The following is a 19499-nucleotide window of genomic DNA, read 5'->3' as shown; positions in this document are numbered from 1 at the left end:
TTGATACAAATTTCACTGTGGGAGTGAAGGTTCTTAGAGCACCAAGCCCAACACAACCCACCTCGACCCCCACCCAGGACTCGATCCAGTCGCAGTCGTTCGGTGCAAGACCGCCATGCTCAGAGTAACAGCCCAACCCCCCACCACTGCCCGTACCTGTGAGAATCGACTGATCAACCCGTAACGTCGTGGATCTGATCTCGATGATCCGGATATCGGCTGGCACCTTGTCACCAACTAAGAGAGGGAAAATAGAAGAGAAATGCCACAGGTTAAAAGGGTTTGGTCTGATCTGTGACTGAACTCAACCACAGTAAGGGAGATACATGAACTAACCATGGGAACTAGCAAAAGGAAGGACAGTTTATGCACAGACCTTGGACTCAGAACTGGCTCTATTCCGAGCTCTGCCACAAACTTCAACAAGCCAGTTAATCTCCCTGTGCCTCAGTTTCCAATCTTTAAAATGAGGATAACATTACTTCCTGTTCCTCTATTTGGATCATAAGCTTTTCAGGGCAGGGACCATCTCTTACTACGTGTATATGCAGCACCTGGCACACTGGGGCCACAATCTTGGGGCTTGTAGACAAATTTCCCCAACTGTAACACAAACAACAGCTGCCTGTTAATTCCTTCTTTCCAAAGCTCTGGCTCTGAAGTCTACAACTTCTTGTTTCATAAAAGATAAAGAGATGCAATTAGTTGCAAACCACCTTTGGTAAAATAATGAGACCTCCACTGAAGCTGGCATTTAGTTTTTTTTTTTTTAAATGTATATTTTATTTATATATCTATATCTATATACACACACACACACGCCAGGCACCAGCTGAGGCTGACAAGAGGCAGCTGATGGTGTAGCAAGTTCTTTCTCCATCTCCTCCCTGTCTCCTTTCAGATCTATGGGATATTGCAGCTGTCTTCGCCATGTGCAAAGTTCAGCTTGAATATGGAGAGACACAGGGGGTGGGATACAGGACAAGACCTGGAGAACACACCAGGTACTGTGTGGATGAGTGAGTCCCACAGCATTTTTTGGGGGAAAGGAAGAGAGAATCCCACCCAAGTGTAATTAACCCCTTTTGTCCCAAATAAGTTTCCTTAGTACACTATTGGGTAAGACAGAATTCTGACACTAGCCCTTCTATCCAGTGTGCTTGTGGGGAAGAGCAGAAGCTGGAGTACCTGAAATTGGAGTGAGTTAGTACAGTTATGAAGCCTCTTCCAGGAGCCAACAGATTGGGCTGGAGAAAGACAACCAAGAAGCTGTGGTTTGAGTGACAGTCTCTGCAGAAAAACACAACATCCTAGTATCTCTCACCACACAGCACTACCATGGCTGTGACTGGAGTGCTTGAGCTCTCAAAGAAGCTGCTGGCAGGGCATTTTCCATAAAGGGTCCTTGTCTCTGTAGCAGGCTTCCTGGCCTAGCTCTGCCAGAGACAGGATTTATGAACCTTCAGGTCATGCTCCAACACCAGTCATTTCTCCTTGGGCTGTTGATAAGGGGATAGGTGGATGGTTATCAATTATTATTGGCTTCTCTTTTATTATTTGTATTCTTGCACCATCCAAGAGCATTAGTCATGGACCAGGACCCCCTTGCGCTGTACAAACTCCTTGTGGCTGATTGGTTTTTGAGATGCCTGGGTTGGGCTATCAGTATTACAGTTTTTGAGATACCTGGGTTGGGGGATTATCTTCATTTTTGTACTTGTAATGCATAAAATAGCATTTAGTGCAACAGAAAGGTGCTCTGCGTACACAGTTTAAATCATTGAAGTTGAAACATCTGTATGATCTAACCCTCTCCATGACAGTTACCAAGTTAGATTAAATGCAACATGTTCTCTTCCCTTGCAACGACTAAAACTATCCCCATACTTAAACAAGCCATCAAAATGCTAAGCTACCCTGGACTGCCATTAGAAACCAAGTAAAAAATGGTCTTCACCCTGTAAGTGTTTTATTATATCAGAATAGGACTGAAAGTCATTAAGTGAACACTCGAAGGCTTTTGGTGACCAATGAAAAAAAGGGGTTCAGAGGAACCAGGAGAAGGAGTGCTCTCTGTCTCTAATGGATGAATGTCCACGTCAAAGATAAACCACCTCCAACAGTCCTCTGTTAAATCTCTCAAAGGCGCCAACGACTGCATGGACCATAGTATCAGAGGGGTAGCCGTGTTAGTCTGAATCTGTAAAAAGCAACAGAGGGTACTGTGGCACCTTTAAGACTAACAGAAGTATTGGGAGCATAAGCTTTCGTGGGTAAGAACCTCACTTCTTCAGATGCAAGTCATCTGAAGAAGTGAGGTTCTTACCCACGAAAGCTTATGCTCCCAATACTTCTGTTAGTCTTAAAGGTGCCACAGTACCCTCTGTTGCTTTTTGCATGGACCATAGAGACTGAAATCCCCCTCTTAACTCTTGAGATCCCATACATAGTGATATAAATAATCCAGATACTCATATGGCCTTCATTGACACAGTACTTGAGCCCCACACAAACATATTTATCCTCAGGACCCTTGGGAGGGAAAGCATTACCACCCATTTTACAAATGGTGAGATTAAATGACTTCCCAAAGGTCACAAAGCAGGTCTGTGGCAGAGTCAAGAATCTCAGTCCAGTTCCTTAGCCATACAACCACATTCTTGGCTATAGATACCTGAGTTGATGAACATGAATGTTCCTTTGGCACAGCTCCTAACAAAAGTCTTGGAAATAAGAGTGGCCTGGTCACCAGTTGTTTTAAACAGAAAATGACTAATCTGGTGTAATACACACTTATAATAAACTCCCATACAGGAGTGTAGGCCAGGATGGTTCAGGAGTCAACAAAAGTAACGGTCTGCAGGAGGGAGAGCAGAAAGAGGTAATCAATATCCCAAATGGAGATGCACCAAACCTGATACCACTGGCCTCCTGCCACCTTCCCAGCTGTTTCAGAGCTAAGGGCCTGATCTCATGCAGATTGAAATCAATGGGAGTGTTTTCCACTGACCTGAATGGGCATTGAATCAAGACCTATTGGGTGAACGCAAGATGACATACTATACACTATTTAGTCAAGGCCTTTGAGGGTGAATCTCTTAACGTTGAAGATTTATTTGGGGTAAGTCTCCCATGTGTGGCTTCTTACCAGCCCTCTTCTGTCCGCCACCCTGGCTGGGATACCTTAGGAGAACAGGTTCTGTCACAAGGTTTTGATCTATTTCTGCTGCAAACACCATGTGCACAACATCTCTGAGAGTATGTTGGATTTTCTACTTTTGGTCCTTGGTGGAATCCAGAGGTACAAAAGACTGAGAAAGCCGATAGTCTGGCTCTCTGTGGGTCCTGAACAGTAGGGCGAAGAGGCGGCAAAGGCAGCATCCTCTATGTGCGTGCAGTTACTATAAGATAGAGAAGAACGTATGACAGTTGCATGAGGAAGCCAACAAATTTCTGTTTTCTGAATGTCTAGTTCTGATCCCCTAATGCCAGTTAGTCCCCGTGAGGATGTTCAAAGAAAGAATGAGCATTAGTAGCAAAAGAAAATTTCCAAACTAAGAAGAACGGCTGCTAGCGGTGATTCTAGTCATGTGAAGGTGGCACAAGAGGACTTCTGATAGCCAATTCATTCATAGTCAGCTGCTAGGAGTTCTGCAGCCTTTCTGGACGCATACACAAAAATTACCCATTTGTATACTCATGTACCTGATTCATCTCGAGATAACCACCCTCCAAAAATCTTGTAGCTTGTCTACCTACCGTTTTTGTGCTGCTAGGTCTATATTGGTTTAGAAACTGATGCCATTAAAACAGTGCTACCATCTAGTGTGGACATGGTTATATCTGTATAAAGTTGTTGTACACTTGTACAGCTTATTCCCCTAAACGTATAGGAATAAGCTATCTCAGAAGAAGCACCTTTATACAGGTATAACTGCTCCCCACACTAGAGGCATTTGTACTGCTTTAATTATAATTCATATTAAAATCTCCCCCTACATGAAAAGCATTACATTGGTATAAAAACTACGTATAGATCGGGCCTTTGATGTCAGTTACACTTACAGACTTTTAAAACAGTAAAAAAAAAAAAAAAAAAAAAAAATCCACTCAAGTTTGTTGCAAAGTGCCAGCACAAAGGAAGGATGTAGTACATGATAAAACACACACTGCAAGGGGACAGAAGATAAAGTGTGTGGTCCTACTTTAAAAACGGTCCTTCCTACACCCTCTTAAATTGCTTTTCCTGCTGTATCCCTCTCTTCCAGCCCCTCAGTGTGTAAGTTACTCCATTTGACTCCTTTATCATCTGGACAACACAGTAATTAGTTTCTTCAGGAAATACCGAGGTAGATAAAGTCTTTGGTCACAAGTAAGTAACCCCACATTACACAACAACTGATCCTTGGCCTCCTACATTTATTTAACCACTAGACATTCAAGTGGAGCAGGAGCACGGATAAAAGTCTCTCCAGACTTTCAGCTGGGGTAGATTGCTGTGAACCTGGTCCTCTCATTCTAGAGCCCTGTACACAGAGTACACCTCCAGTGAGGGGACCTTCATGCTCCTTGCCTCTATGTATGAATATGCATTTCCTAATGACTAGGCAGCGCCACAGCTATTTCTATATCCCGGAATCAAAGAATGTAAGATAATGAGAGCTGAAACCCCCCTTGGCAAGAGATTTTATTCACACACGTACAGCATCCATATAGATGGGCCATCTTTAAGATATACCAAAGTGCTCTACTCCCCTTACACAAACGGGTCATCTATTTGTGAGATGTAATCTATTGCCAGCTGTGGGGACTAAAATCTATTAGCAGGATCTGAAGAGAACAGGTACATCTATACTATGGTGATTGGAGCTTGATAGATCCCAGAGAACTGGGGTCACAGCTCACGCCATGAGCATCAGGGCTGACCTTGCTGGACCTGCCTTGAGTGCTGAGAAAGAACTGAAATCTTTAAAACCTGTGAGGTTGCCAATGGTGCCAATCGCCGGGTGGGAACTGAACTAGCTTCACGAAGACAGGATCAGTGCAACCTGCCTAGCGAGTTTTTTCCACTGGGTTGGTAACAGTTAAGGCTCATTCAGATGAGAGATTTATAACTAGCTTATTTATTTAAACACACAAACTTTCTTTCCCTGTGCTGTTTTGCTTCCAGGCATCAACTGTCCTAAGACAGCTACTAAATAGAAGCTAATCATTACCAAATCAAAGGCTGCAGGTTTCCACTGCGGTGAAGGCCAAAGGAAAAAAGTTTGTCTGAAGCCAATGAACGGACGTGGCGCGGGCACAAGAAAAATGGGAACAACATTGGCATCAAGTGGTCAGAATTGGTTAGTAAATCTCACAAGGGACATTGCCTCTCTCTGCAGTGCTCAGCAAAAAGTCTTGTGGCCAGAGCTGTCTCAAGCCAATCTTTGATTTTGTACTTCAGCAGCTCCTAGAAACTCCAGCTGAGAGACTGGTGTCGCACTGTGGTAGGTACTTACGTAAACGTAGTAGACAGTAGGTACTGATTTTAGTGGGACTTGTAGAATAAGGTATTACTCAGCACGAACAACAGTAGCAGGATGAGGGTCATTGTCAACAGCACAGGCAACGAATCGCCTTATCTAACATGTTGCCAGTTATCACTTTGCTGTTGTTATAAGGGACTTATATGGCCCTGATCACCACAGCACCTGAAGACCTCACAATCTTTAATGTATTTATTCCCCGTAATGCCATGATCCTCACTTTACAGATGGGGAACTGAGCCACAGAGAGACTAAGTGACTTGCCCAAGGTCACACATGAAGTCTGTGGTGGAGCAGGGATTTGACCTCCTAGGCTAGTGCCCTAACCACAGGGACATCCTGGCTCTCTGCACCAGTATTCATGTTAATTTCTAACATGAACTTTAACACCCCTCTCCTCCCTCACCCCCAAAAGAGACAGGCGATTACCATATTTAGACAGCCTGGACGAGAAGAGCTGAGGCCAGCTTTAAGAAATCTGCTACGAAGGCAAACCAAAATGCCATATTTAATGTTATTTTAACAAATTATTTAACTTGTTCTTCATTTTACCCGCCAGGCAATGATTTTAATGGTCCCAAACCCTCCACTAAGCTACTTTACCTCTTCTCCGGGAGCAATTTGCTCTCTCGTATGCTCCTGATCAGCTACCTCTGGCCAGTGAGTGGTGGAGGCAGAGCCCGGGCTCCTCCCATTTCCCCACCCACAGGGCTGCAGAACAGGGAGTTTCTGGCGCATAGCCTCTGCTGTCACTGGAGTCACAATCCGAAAAGGGAAATCAGGGGGTGGTTACCTCCTCCCCACTCCCCCCTGGGCCAAGGAAGGGCTGCGACAACGGCTCACCATGGTGAGCTGATAGTTACAGTTTAATGTTCCATGGTCATGGCAAAAATGAGAGAGAGAGAGAGAGATCATTCTAAGCTATCAAAGCATTATTTTCCATTTTAAAACTGACAGTCATTCCATTATCGATTTGGGGTTTTTCCTCCTTGGTAGATCCCAAGCTTTAAAAAAACAACAAAAGTAGTCAATTAATTACACACTGTTTGCATTAATCTCAGTCTTCCAACCTCCCACCCATCTGTCCTCCATACATTACACCCAACCTCTCTCTTTCTGACACACACACATACAAGGTTACTCACTCAGACAGAATCAACACACACACACACACACACACACACACACACACACACAGTTACTCACTCAGGGATAGAATCACCTCATTAACAGGGCATGCAGATGCCTGGAAAACTTAGCCAAAGCCAATGGAATTCACTACTGCAGGAGGTCAGAGCATTAAATATGGTGGCATGGATTAGGATCAAAAGCAGAATGCATCGTTTTACTTGCTAAATTGGGGTAATCAAATATCACCTTTCAGGGCATCAGCTAATTGCAACAGGGGTCAGGAGGGAATTTCTCTCTCACACATACCCTTCCCCCATATCCTAGCACAGCATTGAATAACTGGCCAGGTAACTAGGTTTTTCACTTTCCCCTCCTCAACCATCACACAGATGCCAATGCCAATGGAAAAAATACTGGAGTTTGGTCCTAGGGAGCATATACATATGTTCCCCTTTAGATGTGCAAATGTGTCAGCGACCAGAGTCTAAGGGTGTGTGTCATTTTACACAGCAGTGTCAATCATGCCCCCGCAGGCCCTAAAGTTATAGAAGCTGGCGCTCATGCTGGATTCACACACTCCTGTATTTGCAATCCGACAGCGTACTTGCTAGGTACCCTGTTTCCCCGAAAATAAGACAGTGTCTTATATTAATTTTTGCTCCCAAAGATGCGCTAGGTCTTATTTTCAGGGGATGTCTTATTTTTCAGAAATGAAAAATGCCTTATTATCGGTGGATGCCTTATTATCGGGGAGGTCTTATTATCGGGGGGATGCCTTATATTACAACGAGAGGCAAAACTGTAAGTAGGCCTTATTTTCGGAGGATGTCTTATTTTCGGGGAAACAGGGTATTAGAATTTGCTAAGTCTGCCTCAGTTAAATCATGAATCCCCAGACAACAGCTCAGCTGTTTCTCCACTCCTTTTGATGTTGATGGTGTAATTAAAACAAACAAAAAAATTAAAAAATCAGCAGCTCATATGCATGCAATAAGCGTTTGATTCGGGGGGCAGGAGGCTGGAGGAAGCATCATGAAGATGTTTAACTAACTGCCCTATATAGTTAGAGGGGAAGGGAGTTGCTAGCAGGCTGAAAGGCTGGTGGAAGGCAGGCAGGCAGGCACAGGGAGTTTAGGGCAGTGATAAAACAATAATTTGTATTGCAGTAGCAGCTACAAGGTCCCAATTAGGGATCAGGGCGCCATTGTGCCAGGCACGTAAACAAGCATAATACAAAAGATCTCCTTGTCCAGAGAGTGGACAGTCAAATGGACCCTGATTTCATTTCTCTTTGTTGTTTATTTCGACAAATTCTTTCTGAAATTCTTGTTCAAGAAAAACCAGCTTAATTCTTTTTATTCCAGCGAAGGGGTGGGTCAGTGCTCCTCCTGGGAGCAAAGGAGGAGACAGACCGAGACAGGGCCCAAGCTGAGCAGCTGCCCACTTTCAGCACCAAGTACTTTAATGACTTCTGCTCGAGTCAGCATTTTCCTAAAATCCCACAGAGACGGCCAGACCACACGGCTCGAGAGCCTAACCGGGCAGGCCTGGCCGAGACATTTTCCCCCGGTGGAAAAATCCTTGAGCTGTTTGGCCTGCGAGAGCTGCATTTTACAATTTGTTCTTTTTGAGGAAGACGCGAGAGCATCTTGGCCAGCCAATCCCCACGGGCTCACTTTGCCCACACAGAAAGGGAGCTTTGTGGAGCTGAAAAACTGCCCTGACCTGTTTTCCCCAAAGGACCGCCCCAGAAAACCAGATTGGATGAGCAGAGCCTACAAAGAGGAACCCTTTACCCATTGCACGTTTCCCTAATGCCCTGTTCTCTCCCACCCACACAGAGAATACAGAGGAGACCCCCGAACACCATCTAGACAACAATCTAGGTCTTCAGGCCTAGCAGAATCAGACCTCACCTTACATGTGACCAAATCTGAGTTCTTTATTCATACACAGTTCAAAGACAGTTTGTGCTAACCTCAGACCAGAGCCCCAGCTGGCATTCATCGACATAGCTGCACTCCGGAGTTATGCCAATTTACACCAGCTGAGGAGCTAACCCGTGATCATCTCCTTTATCCTCTGTGCATTATTTTTAGATAGATCTATCTTCCAGATCAAGTACAACAAGAAGACTTAACAAAGAACTGGATTACTGCACAAGGAACCGCAGCATTTTTCCACGAGCAAGTCCACGAAGTCGAGAAGTCCAGAGGAGTCTGAGGGATTTGGAGGCTTAAAGTGGGTTTTAAAAAAAAATACATGTGCTGGCTAATTGAAATGTGCCATTTTGGGGAGGGTTGTGGTTTAGCAAACTTTAATCAATATATAGAATACCATAGTGAGCCTGAAGAATAAATGCTTTTTATTTAATCCTCCAACAGAGCCTTCAATATTGAAAGGTAAAGAACACAATCCTACAATGAATCCTAATAAATGCAGGGCTAGATTCTGGCTGGCTCTGCTCAGAGGAGTAGGGGACAGGAAGGATTAAAGGACTGGACTGAGACCCAGAAAACCTGGGTTGTATTCCTGCCTCTGCCACATACTGGCTGTGTGACCTTTGGGGTCTCTCTGTGCCTCAGTTTCTGCATCCATAGAATGGGGATAGTACAAGGGACGCAGCGAGGATGAACTCACTGATCTTTGTGATGCCCCTGAAAGCCAATAAATATATAGGTAGCTCAATGCAGTTGGAATATAGCTACAAATAAGAGGAGGGACAGGAGGATAAGCCATAGGATGAAGTACACGAATGCAGATGGAGGCTACCCAAACCCAGATCCAAAAGCACAAGTCTCTCCAGTGCTCGCAAGCCAACGCTTTCCCCTCAACCTCTCTCACCCCTGCACTACTTGTCTTCCATGAATAACAAACCAAAATTACCAAGGATTCCAGCCCACACAGACGGAACAAATATTTCCCAAGACATTAAAAGCCCAGCTCATGTAAATGTTACACTTGCATTGTCTGCACATTTGTAAGAAGGTACTGAGGGGTGCTTTGGGCTGGTCTTTCGTCTCAGTGTTGTTGGGTGGCAGGTGTGAACATAAGAACGGCCATACTGTGTCAGACCAAAGGTCCATCTAACCCAGTATCCTGTATTCTGACAGCAGCCAATGCTAGGTGCCCCAGAGGGAATGAAAAGAACAGGTAATCATCAAGTGATCCATCCCCTGTCGCCCATTCCCAGCTTCTGGCAAACAGAGGTTAGGGACAGCACCCCTGCCCATCCTGGCTAATAGCCGTTGATGGACCTATCCTCCATGAACTTTTCTAGTTCTTTTTTGAACCCTATTAAAGTCTTGGCCTTCACAACATCATCTGGCAAGGAGTTCCACAGTAACTGTGCATTATGTGGAAAAAATACTTCCTTTTATTTGTTTTAAATCTGTTGCCTATTAATTTTATTCGGTGACCCCTAGTTCTTGCATTATGAGGAGTAAATAACACTTCATTTACTTCCTCTACACCAGCCTGGATTTTATAGACCTCTATCATATCCCCCCTTAATCGTCTCTTTTCCAAGCTGAAAAGTCCCAGTCTTATTAATCTCTTCTCATATGGAAGCCGTTTCATACCCCTAATAATTTTTTGTTGCCCTTCTCTGTACCTTTTTCAATTCCAATGCATCTTTTTAGAGATGGGGCGACCACATCAGCACGCAGCATTCAAGATGTGGGTGTACCATGGATTTATATAAAGGCAATATGATATTTTCTGTCTTATTATCTATCCTTTTCTTAATGGTTCCCAACATTCTGTCCGCTTTTTGAACTGCTGCTGCACGTTGAGTGGATGTTTTCAGAGAACTATCCACAATGACTCCTAGATCTCTTTCTTGAGTGGTAACATCTAAATTAGACCCCATCATTTTATACGTATAGTTGGGATTACGTTTTCCAATGTGCATTACTTTGCATTTATCAACACTGAAAGTCATCTGCCATTTTGTTGCCCAGTCACCCAGTTTCATGAGAGCCCTTTGTAACTCTTCGCAGTCTTCCTGGAACGTAACTATCTTGAGTAGTTTTGTATTATCTGCAAATTTTGCCACCTCACTGTTTACCCCTTTTTCCAGATCATTTATGAATATGTTGAATAGGACTGGGCCCAGTACAGACCCCTGGGGAACACTACTATTTACCTTTCTCCATTCTGAAAACTAACCATTTATTCCTACCCTTTGTTTCCTATCTTTTAAACAGTTACCAATCCATGAGAGGACCTTCCTTGTTATTCCATGACAGCTTATGTTCTTATGGATACGGGTCTGGACTGGGAGTCAAGATACTTGGGTTCTACATTCCCTGACTTTGGACAAGTCACTTCACCTCTCTGTGTCCAGTGCCCCAATTGTAAAACAAGGATAATGATACTCATCTTCCCTTGAACAGAGCTCAGGGATCTAAGATCTAAGTATTATTACTCCAGGTGCGGCCTCCCCAGAGCCACATGGAGAACAACTCACACCTTTGCTTCCTGGTGCAATGCCTCTGTGACTGCAGCCTAAAGTCCTACTAGCACCTTTTGGTACCACATACCATTGCAAACTCATGTCTAACTGGAGGTCCACTATCACTCAGAGGTCTCTTCTTCATCTCTCCTCCCCAATCTTAGCATGCTTTGAATTTAGGCAAAAATAAAAGCACCCGAGGGTTTCATTTTCCACCCCAAGATGGCTACTGTTATCCCACAACCCTTAAGAGAGACCATTTTCTTTCATGGAAAGCCATGCAGACCAAAGCCTAACTTACTTCAGCCGAGCAGAGTGAGCACAGTGCTGGATATTCAGTTTAAGCCAGCACACAATGCTGGAGCGGTGCCCGTTTCAGCTCACTATTCCGTGACAAGGTTGCTTCAAACAAAAGTTGCTCAGAACTAAAGAACCGGGGTGATGGTTGAGTTTCGCCGCATTTTCAGTTCAGTTCTAAACTAACTCAGGGCGGGGGTTAGTTTAGAACTAACCCATGGCCCAGCAGGGTGTTTCCATACCTCTGCATCCAGCCAAGGAGAGGGGGTGGGGTGGGGGAAGAGATCATTGGCGTACCTGCCACTTCCACAATATCCCCAGGAACAATATCTCGAGCCCGGATCCTCTGGACTCCGTTCCTGTCGGCACGGATCACTTTTCCCATTTCTGGCTCGTATTCCTTTAAGGCTTCGATAGCACTCTCCGCATTTCTCTCCTGTAAACAGAGCGTGCAGCAGAGCTTCAGGCAGTTGTACCGTTTAGATGGTGGTGATGCATGGTGGTGGTGGTGGTGGTGGTAGTGGGGGAGGGAGTAGCTGTTGATAATCAGCCCTTCCCCTATTCAACTGCCTAGACTGAGGTATGAACTAGTTGTGTGAACAAGGGACTGGGAGCCAGGAACTCCTGAATTCTAATCTTGGCTTTGAAGTCGGCTTGTCTTGTGGTATTGGGCAGGTCATTTAACCTTGCTATGCCTCATTGTCCCCATGGCTAAAGGGAAACATGTTTACCTACGTCAGATGGGGAGGGGTAGTGAATGGCTTCAAAGCAGTATATGAAGTACTACATTTTGTGATGAGTCTTGGATGTGCCAGAGGCAAAGGGGCATGGAACCATCTGAGAGGAACTGGTAGAGTTGTTAATGGTTAGAACAACGGAGTCTCAGGATTTCTGATTTCTAGACTGAACTCTGCTGTGGACTCACTCTGAGGCCACAGGAAAGAGTCATTGAACCCAGTCTTACCTCCGTTTCCCTATCTGTGACATAAGGGTTAATGCTTGCCTAGAGCACTACAGTCATGGACCTTAGTGAGCGAGTGTTTGGAAAATGCTTTGAGGTTCTTGCATGGGAAGTGTTCTGAACTTACAAAGGAACATTAGTATTTTGGAACAACGTCAAAATGGAACAACAGGATCTTGGGGGGAAAAACACCTAGAACAAATGATCCGTCAGCCTAATCGTGTCTTGCTCCTAAGAATAGGGATTTTCTACCCAGACACATTTAGGCTTAACTTGCAGCACCACTGAGCACTGGATGCAGCAATTAGAACATCTCAAATAAGCTTGAAACTAAGTTAAACAGCAGCTTTAAAATATTAAGTAAAAAAAGACCTTCGTGTCCTCCACTTAATCAGAATGGATGCTATCTTGCCAGATGTTCCAGGAAACAACAGGCAAATGAAAGCATCTGATAATGAATGCTACTTCAGTTGGGGGCGCATTAAGTAGTCTGCTTAATGAAAATGCATTTGGCCACTTCCAAGAGATAAGTGGTGTTTAACCTAGTGGTAAATAAGTGTGACATCCCAAACTTCAAACTATACAAATTGCCAAATAAAGATTAAGGGATGACATAATAAAGATTACATATCGTAAATGTCACCCTTATTCTATTTTTATTCAGGATGGCATTTTATATCCTTGTAAAGTTCTCACGGATGATTTTTTTTTTTTTTAAAAGGGAGCTCAACAGGGAGAATTCACCAGCACAGGGTCTATGCCCTACTCATTAGTTACCAACTTTGCCAATACCTGGCAACTGAACACACTGTTCTCAAAACTGGGGCGTTTTGTTTGTTTTTTGGGGGACTTTGTCCCTTGTACAGACCAGGCTCCAGCTGAGACTGGCTCCTCATTTTCATTACTGTTTGGCAATTAAAAGCCTGCTTTCATCAACCTCAACTCGGGTTCACGTTTTCCTTACCAGAATTTCTCCTTTCATTCCCCCAATGCTCCAGTCTTATTTTTGACAGCCCCACAATACTTCCCTCACCACAGGCTTGTCTTCACTGCAGAATTAACTCGAGTTATAACTCAAGTATTATCCCTCACCTGAGTCCCCTTCATGTGAGTATGCTGGTGCTTTTGCCTCGAGTTGGCTGGCTCGAGAGGGGGTAAAGGCCACAGCTTGAGTGAAGACCACTGTGCCGCTTGAGTGTTATTTAACAGTGTAACCATTCTCACTTGGGCTTGGCTAGCTCGAAAGAGAGTAAATTGGATTGTAGGGAACTCGAGTTAACTCTGCAATGCAAACCTAGCACCTGGTTCCAACTCACGAGCTTCCGTTTCTGTCATGCAGGTTGTACAGTTCCAGGCGCCTGGCCAATAGTTCCACTGCTCCCAAACAAACCTCAGTGCTTGTAGGAATTAAAGAAAGGAGACAAAAGCGGTTACGTACCTGCCACACCCCCACAACAGCATTGGCTAGGAGAATCAGCATGATGACAACTGGCTCCACAAATGCAGTCGTGATCTCTTCACCTTCTTCAAACCAGGCCAGGATCTGCAGGGTGGCAAGATACAGCGTAACTAGGAACCGCTAGTTGTTTAGGGCATCACTCAAACCACTGAAGGCAGAGGCAGTCCTTCCTTTATCTTCCCTGGGCTTTGGATTAGGCCCTTCATCATGGGTGTGAATGCCATTAGTGTTAAACGCCTTGGTTCAGCAAGGTATCTGAGCATGTGCTTAAACTGAAAACACACAATTGCTTGCATGGCAGTCAATGTAACGGGACCACTCAGGTGCTTAAAGTTAAGCTCCTGCCGAAGTAGCTTGCTGAATTGGATTAGTGTTTTACAGCCCTGAGGCACCCAGAGCTATGAATCAGATGACCAGGTGAGAAAAGCACAAGTGCTGCTGTGAAAAAAATCCCTCATGCCCATATTTTCACTCCCTTGAGCTGCTTGTCAAAGCATTTGTATGCCAAGATCACAGCACCGCCACAACAACACTATAAAGCATTCAAATATCAGCTCGTTTAAAGGCATGTATGTATCAGCAGATCCCACTCCCATGTTGATCTTTCGGGAGGGAGTCCATCTGCAATTCCTCCTATTAGAAACCAGCTCCACCTAGAACTGCTGAAGGACAATTACAAGGCAAACTGGTTTTCTTGCCAGCAGTCCTGAGGTGCAAAGTCAGGCTTAAAACACAGCTTTCCCAGGATTTGCTCGCCTGTTGTGTGGCACGATAACATGTCATTTTCACGAGACAATTACCGGCTGATATGGAATGCCGTTATTAAAAAATGACAAAGCAGAGAAGGTGGGAGATGGTAGGAGATTTGTCAGATGGTTGCTTATTCAAGTGGACTGGAAACCAGTTTGTTAGCTCACCAGCTCATGAATGGCTCATGTTATGCTTCACTGACCTATGTTTGGGCTTGGAAGGAATCGATATTGTATGGGTTATTTTCAATGAATTCCAGCAGATCTGTTTATTTCCCCCCTAGATTCTCTCTTTATCCACTTAAGGTTTTGCACTAGCAGAAAATAAGATAAAGGCACTAAAAGCTTCTTATTCAAAATGTTATGATGATGCAAGTCAGGATTCAGCAATAATAGCATCTCAAAGTTCAATTTAACATGAGATTTCTCACATGAGAAAGATAGAACTGACAACAACATGGGCTTGATCCAGAGCCCACTGAAGTTGATGGAAAGACTCCTTTTAACTTCAGCCTGAGCCAGGGTTGGGTAAGTCACCAAGTATTTACCAAGTACAACATAATCAATGTTTCTACATTTCCCTCTCTGTACTCTTGATTAGCACCTATGGAACTTTCCCCCCCTTGGGTTTTGAAAAGAGAGAAATCAAGGAACCTTGAGATATACTAATTAAAATCTGTTCCTTCCACATCGATGCATAACCCGCCCTCCCTCCCCATCTCAGCCAGTAAATAACTCTGGTGCATGACTCTGGGCTCTGCTATTATGTTCAAACCAGCAAACCAATTCACGAGGCAGCTGGGGACGTAAGGCAACTGTCCACTAAGGAAAGTGGAGCTGTATATGTAGCATGGTCCCCATACTCATCGGAGCTAAGAATCTAGTAAAGGGAGTCAGGTGATTTCCATCAGAGACTGGGAGAGAAGGATCCCTAATAGGCATGGCACTGAAATCAGAGGCAGTTTAGGAGTCAGAACACAAGTTCACCGCTCGCTGTCCTTTCCTGCTTTGATGACCAAGATAGTACATCCAGATGTGTAATCATGTGTGTTTAACTAAACAAATGCCTGAGAATCAAGCACCTTTGAGAGCAAAGGGACACTGAATTAGTGATTATACCTCAAGGAAGTAGCTGCGACATCCGTGTTATGTTTACAGAGTTCCCCTTCCAGTTACATCAGTCTCTCTCTCTCACCTCACACACACCCTCATTGCCTTGATTTTACAAAAGCCTGGAGTTTAGCTGACTGAAGCAAGGAAGATGAGGGCCAAAGCTGCAAGTCCAACTAAAATCCCCAGCACTGTGTGCAGGTTTCACAGAAACTCTGTCATTCAGAATCCCAAACGTCAGGATTGGTTTTCAAGTACTGCACATGATTACCAGCTGGATGGGGTCACTGGCACGTAGAATTGCTGCCATCACATAGGCAGTCACAGGTACAAATTAAGCATGCAAATGGACATGCACTTTTGTGCGTGCAATCTCTCTCAAAGTCAGGTCCTGAGACCCTATGACTGCTTTAGCTTTTCAGACATGCCACCTGGAGTCTTTACAGGAAAGTCCCTTATTCAGCAGCAAAACCAAATAAGTGCAACAGAGCATGATATAGTTGCCTAACCTGCACATCATTCTCTTAACACAGGCCCTAAATTGTCGTTTTCTGCATTCAAAGAAAGAACCACCATAAAAGAAAAAACAAACACACACCAAAGTTAATCACAAGAGCAGGTTTTCTAAAGTTCAGTTGTACAGAATCTAAATGTGGAGGCAAATCTGGCCGGACAACATGCCTTAAAGAGATAGCCACGTGTATTTTTCCACAGGCAAGAACATACTATCCAGAAAGCATCTAAAAGGTCTGTGATATTAGACATTTCTAGCGCAGCCAACACTAATTTCTAGGCACCACTGAAAGTATGTGAAATCAGTGGCACAGTACAGTACCAGGCACCACTAATATGTTGAGAATCAGTGATATAGTTTCTAAGGCCATGTCTAACTGGCAATTGAACGACAAAACTTTTGTCTTTCAGAGGTGTTAGAACTCCCCCCCCCCCCCCCACACTCCCTAAAAGACAAAAGTTTTGCCAGGACAAGTGTCAGTGTGAACAGCACCTTTGCCGACAACGCAAACGCCACTCATTGGGGTAGAAGTTTTTTGTCGGCAGGAGAGCCGACAAACAGCGGCTACATTGCGTGACTTTTAGCGCCACCGACACATCCATGTTGCTAAAAGCTGTGTAGTGTAGACATAGCCTAAGTGTCACTGATAGCAAGTGAGTCAGCAAGAGTGCCAGCATTCAGATTACTGTGTTGTACAGACCAACTGCTATACTAATGTATGGACTTTGTGCTGATTCGCTATATATTTGTTCAGAACAACGGATGTGGGAGAGGTCACTGGGAGGACGGTTACATATTAGTAAAGCTTCAGGATGTGTAAACTGCCAGGGCGAGTTTGCATACATGCCTCAGTTACAGCGCACGCTTTGCATCTGGCAAGAGGAGTTGCAAATGAATCAACATTGCACCCCGGCAAATAAACACAGGCTTTTAAGCTTTCCATTGAGAGAGAAGAGACTCTTATTAAAGATGTACCAGTCTTGCTGAGAAGAAAGGTGATAGGTAGAGCTAACAACCAACCAACTCTAAATCCTTCTCCCAAAACTCCAACCCAAACCAAAGGCACCCAGCGCTCCCATTTTTCATTTCTGTGCCAAAATTGCCCACACAAGCTGTTATGGGGGTGTTTCCAAGCTGTCCAGGAAGTACTAGAAATCTCACCGAAAAACCTGTTGTCATAAGGCTGCCATCTCAATTTTGAACAAACAATATTTTGCACATTGACAGTGCCCTGCAGCACTTTACAATACCCTCACAGGAGGAGGGAAATTGCAGCAAAGAAGTGAAGCGACTTCCCAAGATCTCTCAGCAAGTCAGAGCAGAACCAGGAACAAAACCGAGGAGTTCTGACTTCTTGTGCCCTGATCGAACTGCTAAGCCATGGGATCTCCTTGCATGCCCAAACAAGCTTGGGTGAGGTCAGATAAGCCTGCCAAGCTTTCAGAGGATCACTTGTAGTGACAGCTGAAACCTCAACTTGAAAGGCACATGGCCCCACCATAGCTGTCATTAAAGAAAATCGGTCATGATTCACAGACAGACATCGAGCTACATTGTGGGTGCCCAGAATCAGTCTAAAATTTCTTTTCTCTAGCAGCAAGACGCTTCCTCATCTCTAAGGTGGAGATGATCTACATACCCATCTTTCTAAAGTGATTTGGGACCTATGGATGAAGAAGTACTCCATAATAGCTAAGAATAACGAAAGCCATTCATACGTCCACTAGAATCTACACTTCCACACTGAAATCCTCAAAAATACGCACCATATTAAGGTATAGAGCAATTAAATACTACATTTTGATATTGGTGTCAAGTAAATTACACCCTACATTTTGGGGAGGCACATAGTTTAGTGGAAAAGACAGAAGAGAGAGAGACGACCTAGGTTTTAGTCCCAGCTCTGCGACAGGTCACTTCCCTCATCTGTGCCACAGTTTCTCCTCCCACCCTTTGATGTCTTGTCTATACAAGCTCTTCAGAACTGGGACTGTCTTACTATGCATTTGTGCCACAATGGGACCCCAATTGCAGTCAGGTCTTCTTGGCTGATATCACAACATTTTCTGCAGTAGCGGTTTAAAGAGAAGATAAATTTATACATTCCAAATAACATTAGACTCAACCATGCCATTAAATCCCTTTCCTAACAGGACAAAATTCACAACAGTGAGAAGGTGGAGTTTGCTTCAATATCTCAAACTCTCATTCACTCATGACTTTGGCATCAATAGGCTCTTTAAACAGAACAGGCTCGACTAAGCTAACAGCAGGTGTAAGAGCAACTCCTACACACGATGGCATAATGCTGAAATTCCAACTCAAGAATCTAGCTGGAGAAAAATAATGTAAAACGCTGGATTTTTTTAATTAAATATGTAATGTCTCTGACTAGCAATAAAGTGGCTTTGAGACACCCAGACATTAAACTGTCAAGAGAGAGGCTTTATTTCAAAGCAAGAGGGTCCAAACTAACAGATTTTGTAAACAATTTCAGGACTCCTCCTTCCTTGATATAGACAGATGCATGGATTCAGTCCCTGCTGTTTAGATCGGAATGTTGATTAATATGTGGAATTTTAAAATAAGCTTCACTTATATAAGAAGTTCCCTGTCTCACCTCCAATAACCCACACAACCTTTGAACAGGCAGACTTCCCACATCATCACACCAGCGGGTATTGTTTAAAAATAAGCCTCACCCTCTTTCTTGCACTCTGCCTGTGTTCTTAACTACAGCCCTGCCGCAGGTTTGTACTTGCCAACATAAAAAAGGGCATTTTCTCAGCCAGGCTTCACATCCCTCCCTCTAGATCCCTCTTCTTCAGAAAGCCACTCAAGCCTTTAATGTACCAGAGCTGGAGCTCCATAGGCCCTTCTGATCCAGCTAGTTGGGAGAAACAGCAGAATAGCTCTGCATCTCCCCCCAGGGACCCAAAGTCCAGCACCCAATCACTCTGTTCATCTCTTTCCACTATGCCCAAGGTGCATCCCTGACAGTCTTTTCTGTCTCTCTCCCCTACAGAGCTCCATAATACCTGGAATCCCTGTCCATTCCCCCCCCCCCCCCCAGTCCTAAATCCTTTCACCCTCTCTTCCAATAGACAGCTCTTCAAGGAGAAACAGCCCACTTCCACCCCTTCATTCAACTTAAAAAGAGGTGCACACACATCATCATGAAAATGTCTGTTCACCAAAAATAATAATAATAATAATAATAATAAATGTTCTTTTAGGTATACAAGTAAAGCTTCAAAAATTTCCCATACTACTACTTTCCTACCCTTCCAAAAA

General features: G+C 44.2%; 1 protein-coding gene across 4 annotated transcripts in view; it reads right to left on the bottom strand.

The window, feature by feature from the left end:
* The window catches only part of ATP2A3 (ATPase sarcoplasmic/endoplasmic reticulum Ca2+ transporting 3), a 146198-nt gene that overhangs the window by 64715 nt on the left and 61984 nt on the right, over positions 1-19499 (bottom strand). For all 4 annotated transcript variants that reach the window (XM_042857762.2, XM_005284388.4, XM_024103468.3 and 1 more), the window contains exons 4-6: positions 13812-13916; positions 11710-11848; positions 157-237 (exon numbers count right to left, since the gene is read on the bottom strand). In XM_042857762.2, coding sequence (XP_042713696.2) covers positions 157-237; positions 11710-11848; positions 13812-13916 — 325 coding nt within the window. The remainder of the gene's footprint in view (positions 1-156; positions 238-11709; positions 11849-13811; positions 13917-19499) is intronic.

Source organism: Chrysemys picta, chromosome 19 (genome assembly GCF_011386835.1).
Source record: "Chrysemys picta bellii isolate R12L10 chromosome 19, ASM1138683v2, whole genome shotgun sequence".
Taxonomy (NCBI): Eukaryota; Metazoa; Chordata; order Testudines; family Emydidae; genus Chrysemys; species Chrysemys picta.
This window is presented reverse-complemented; position numbering and strand designations above follow the sequence as displayed.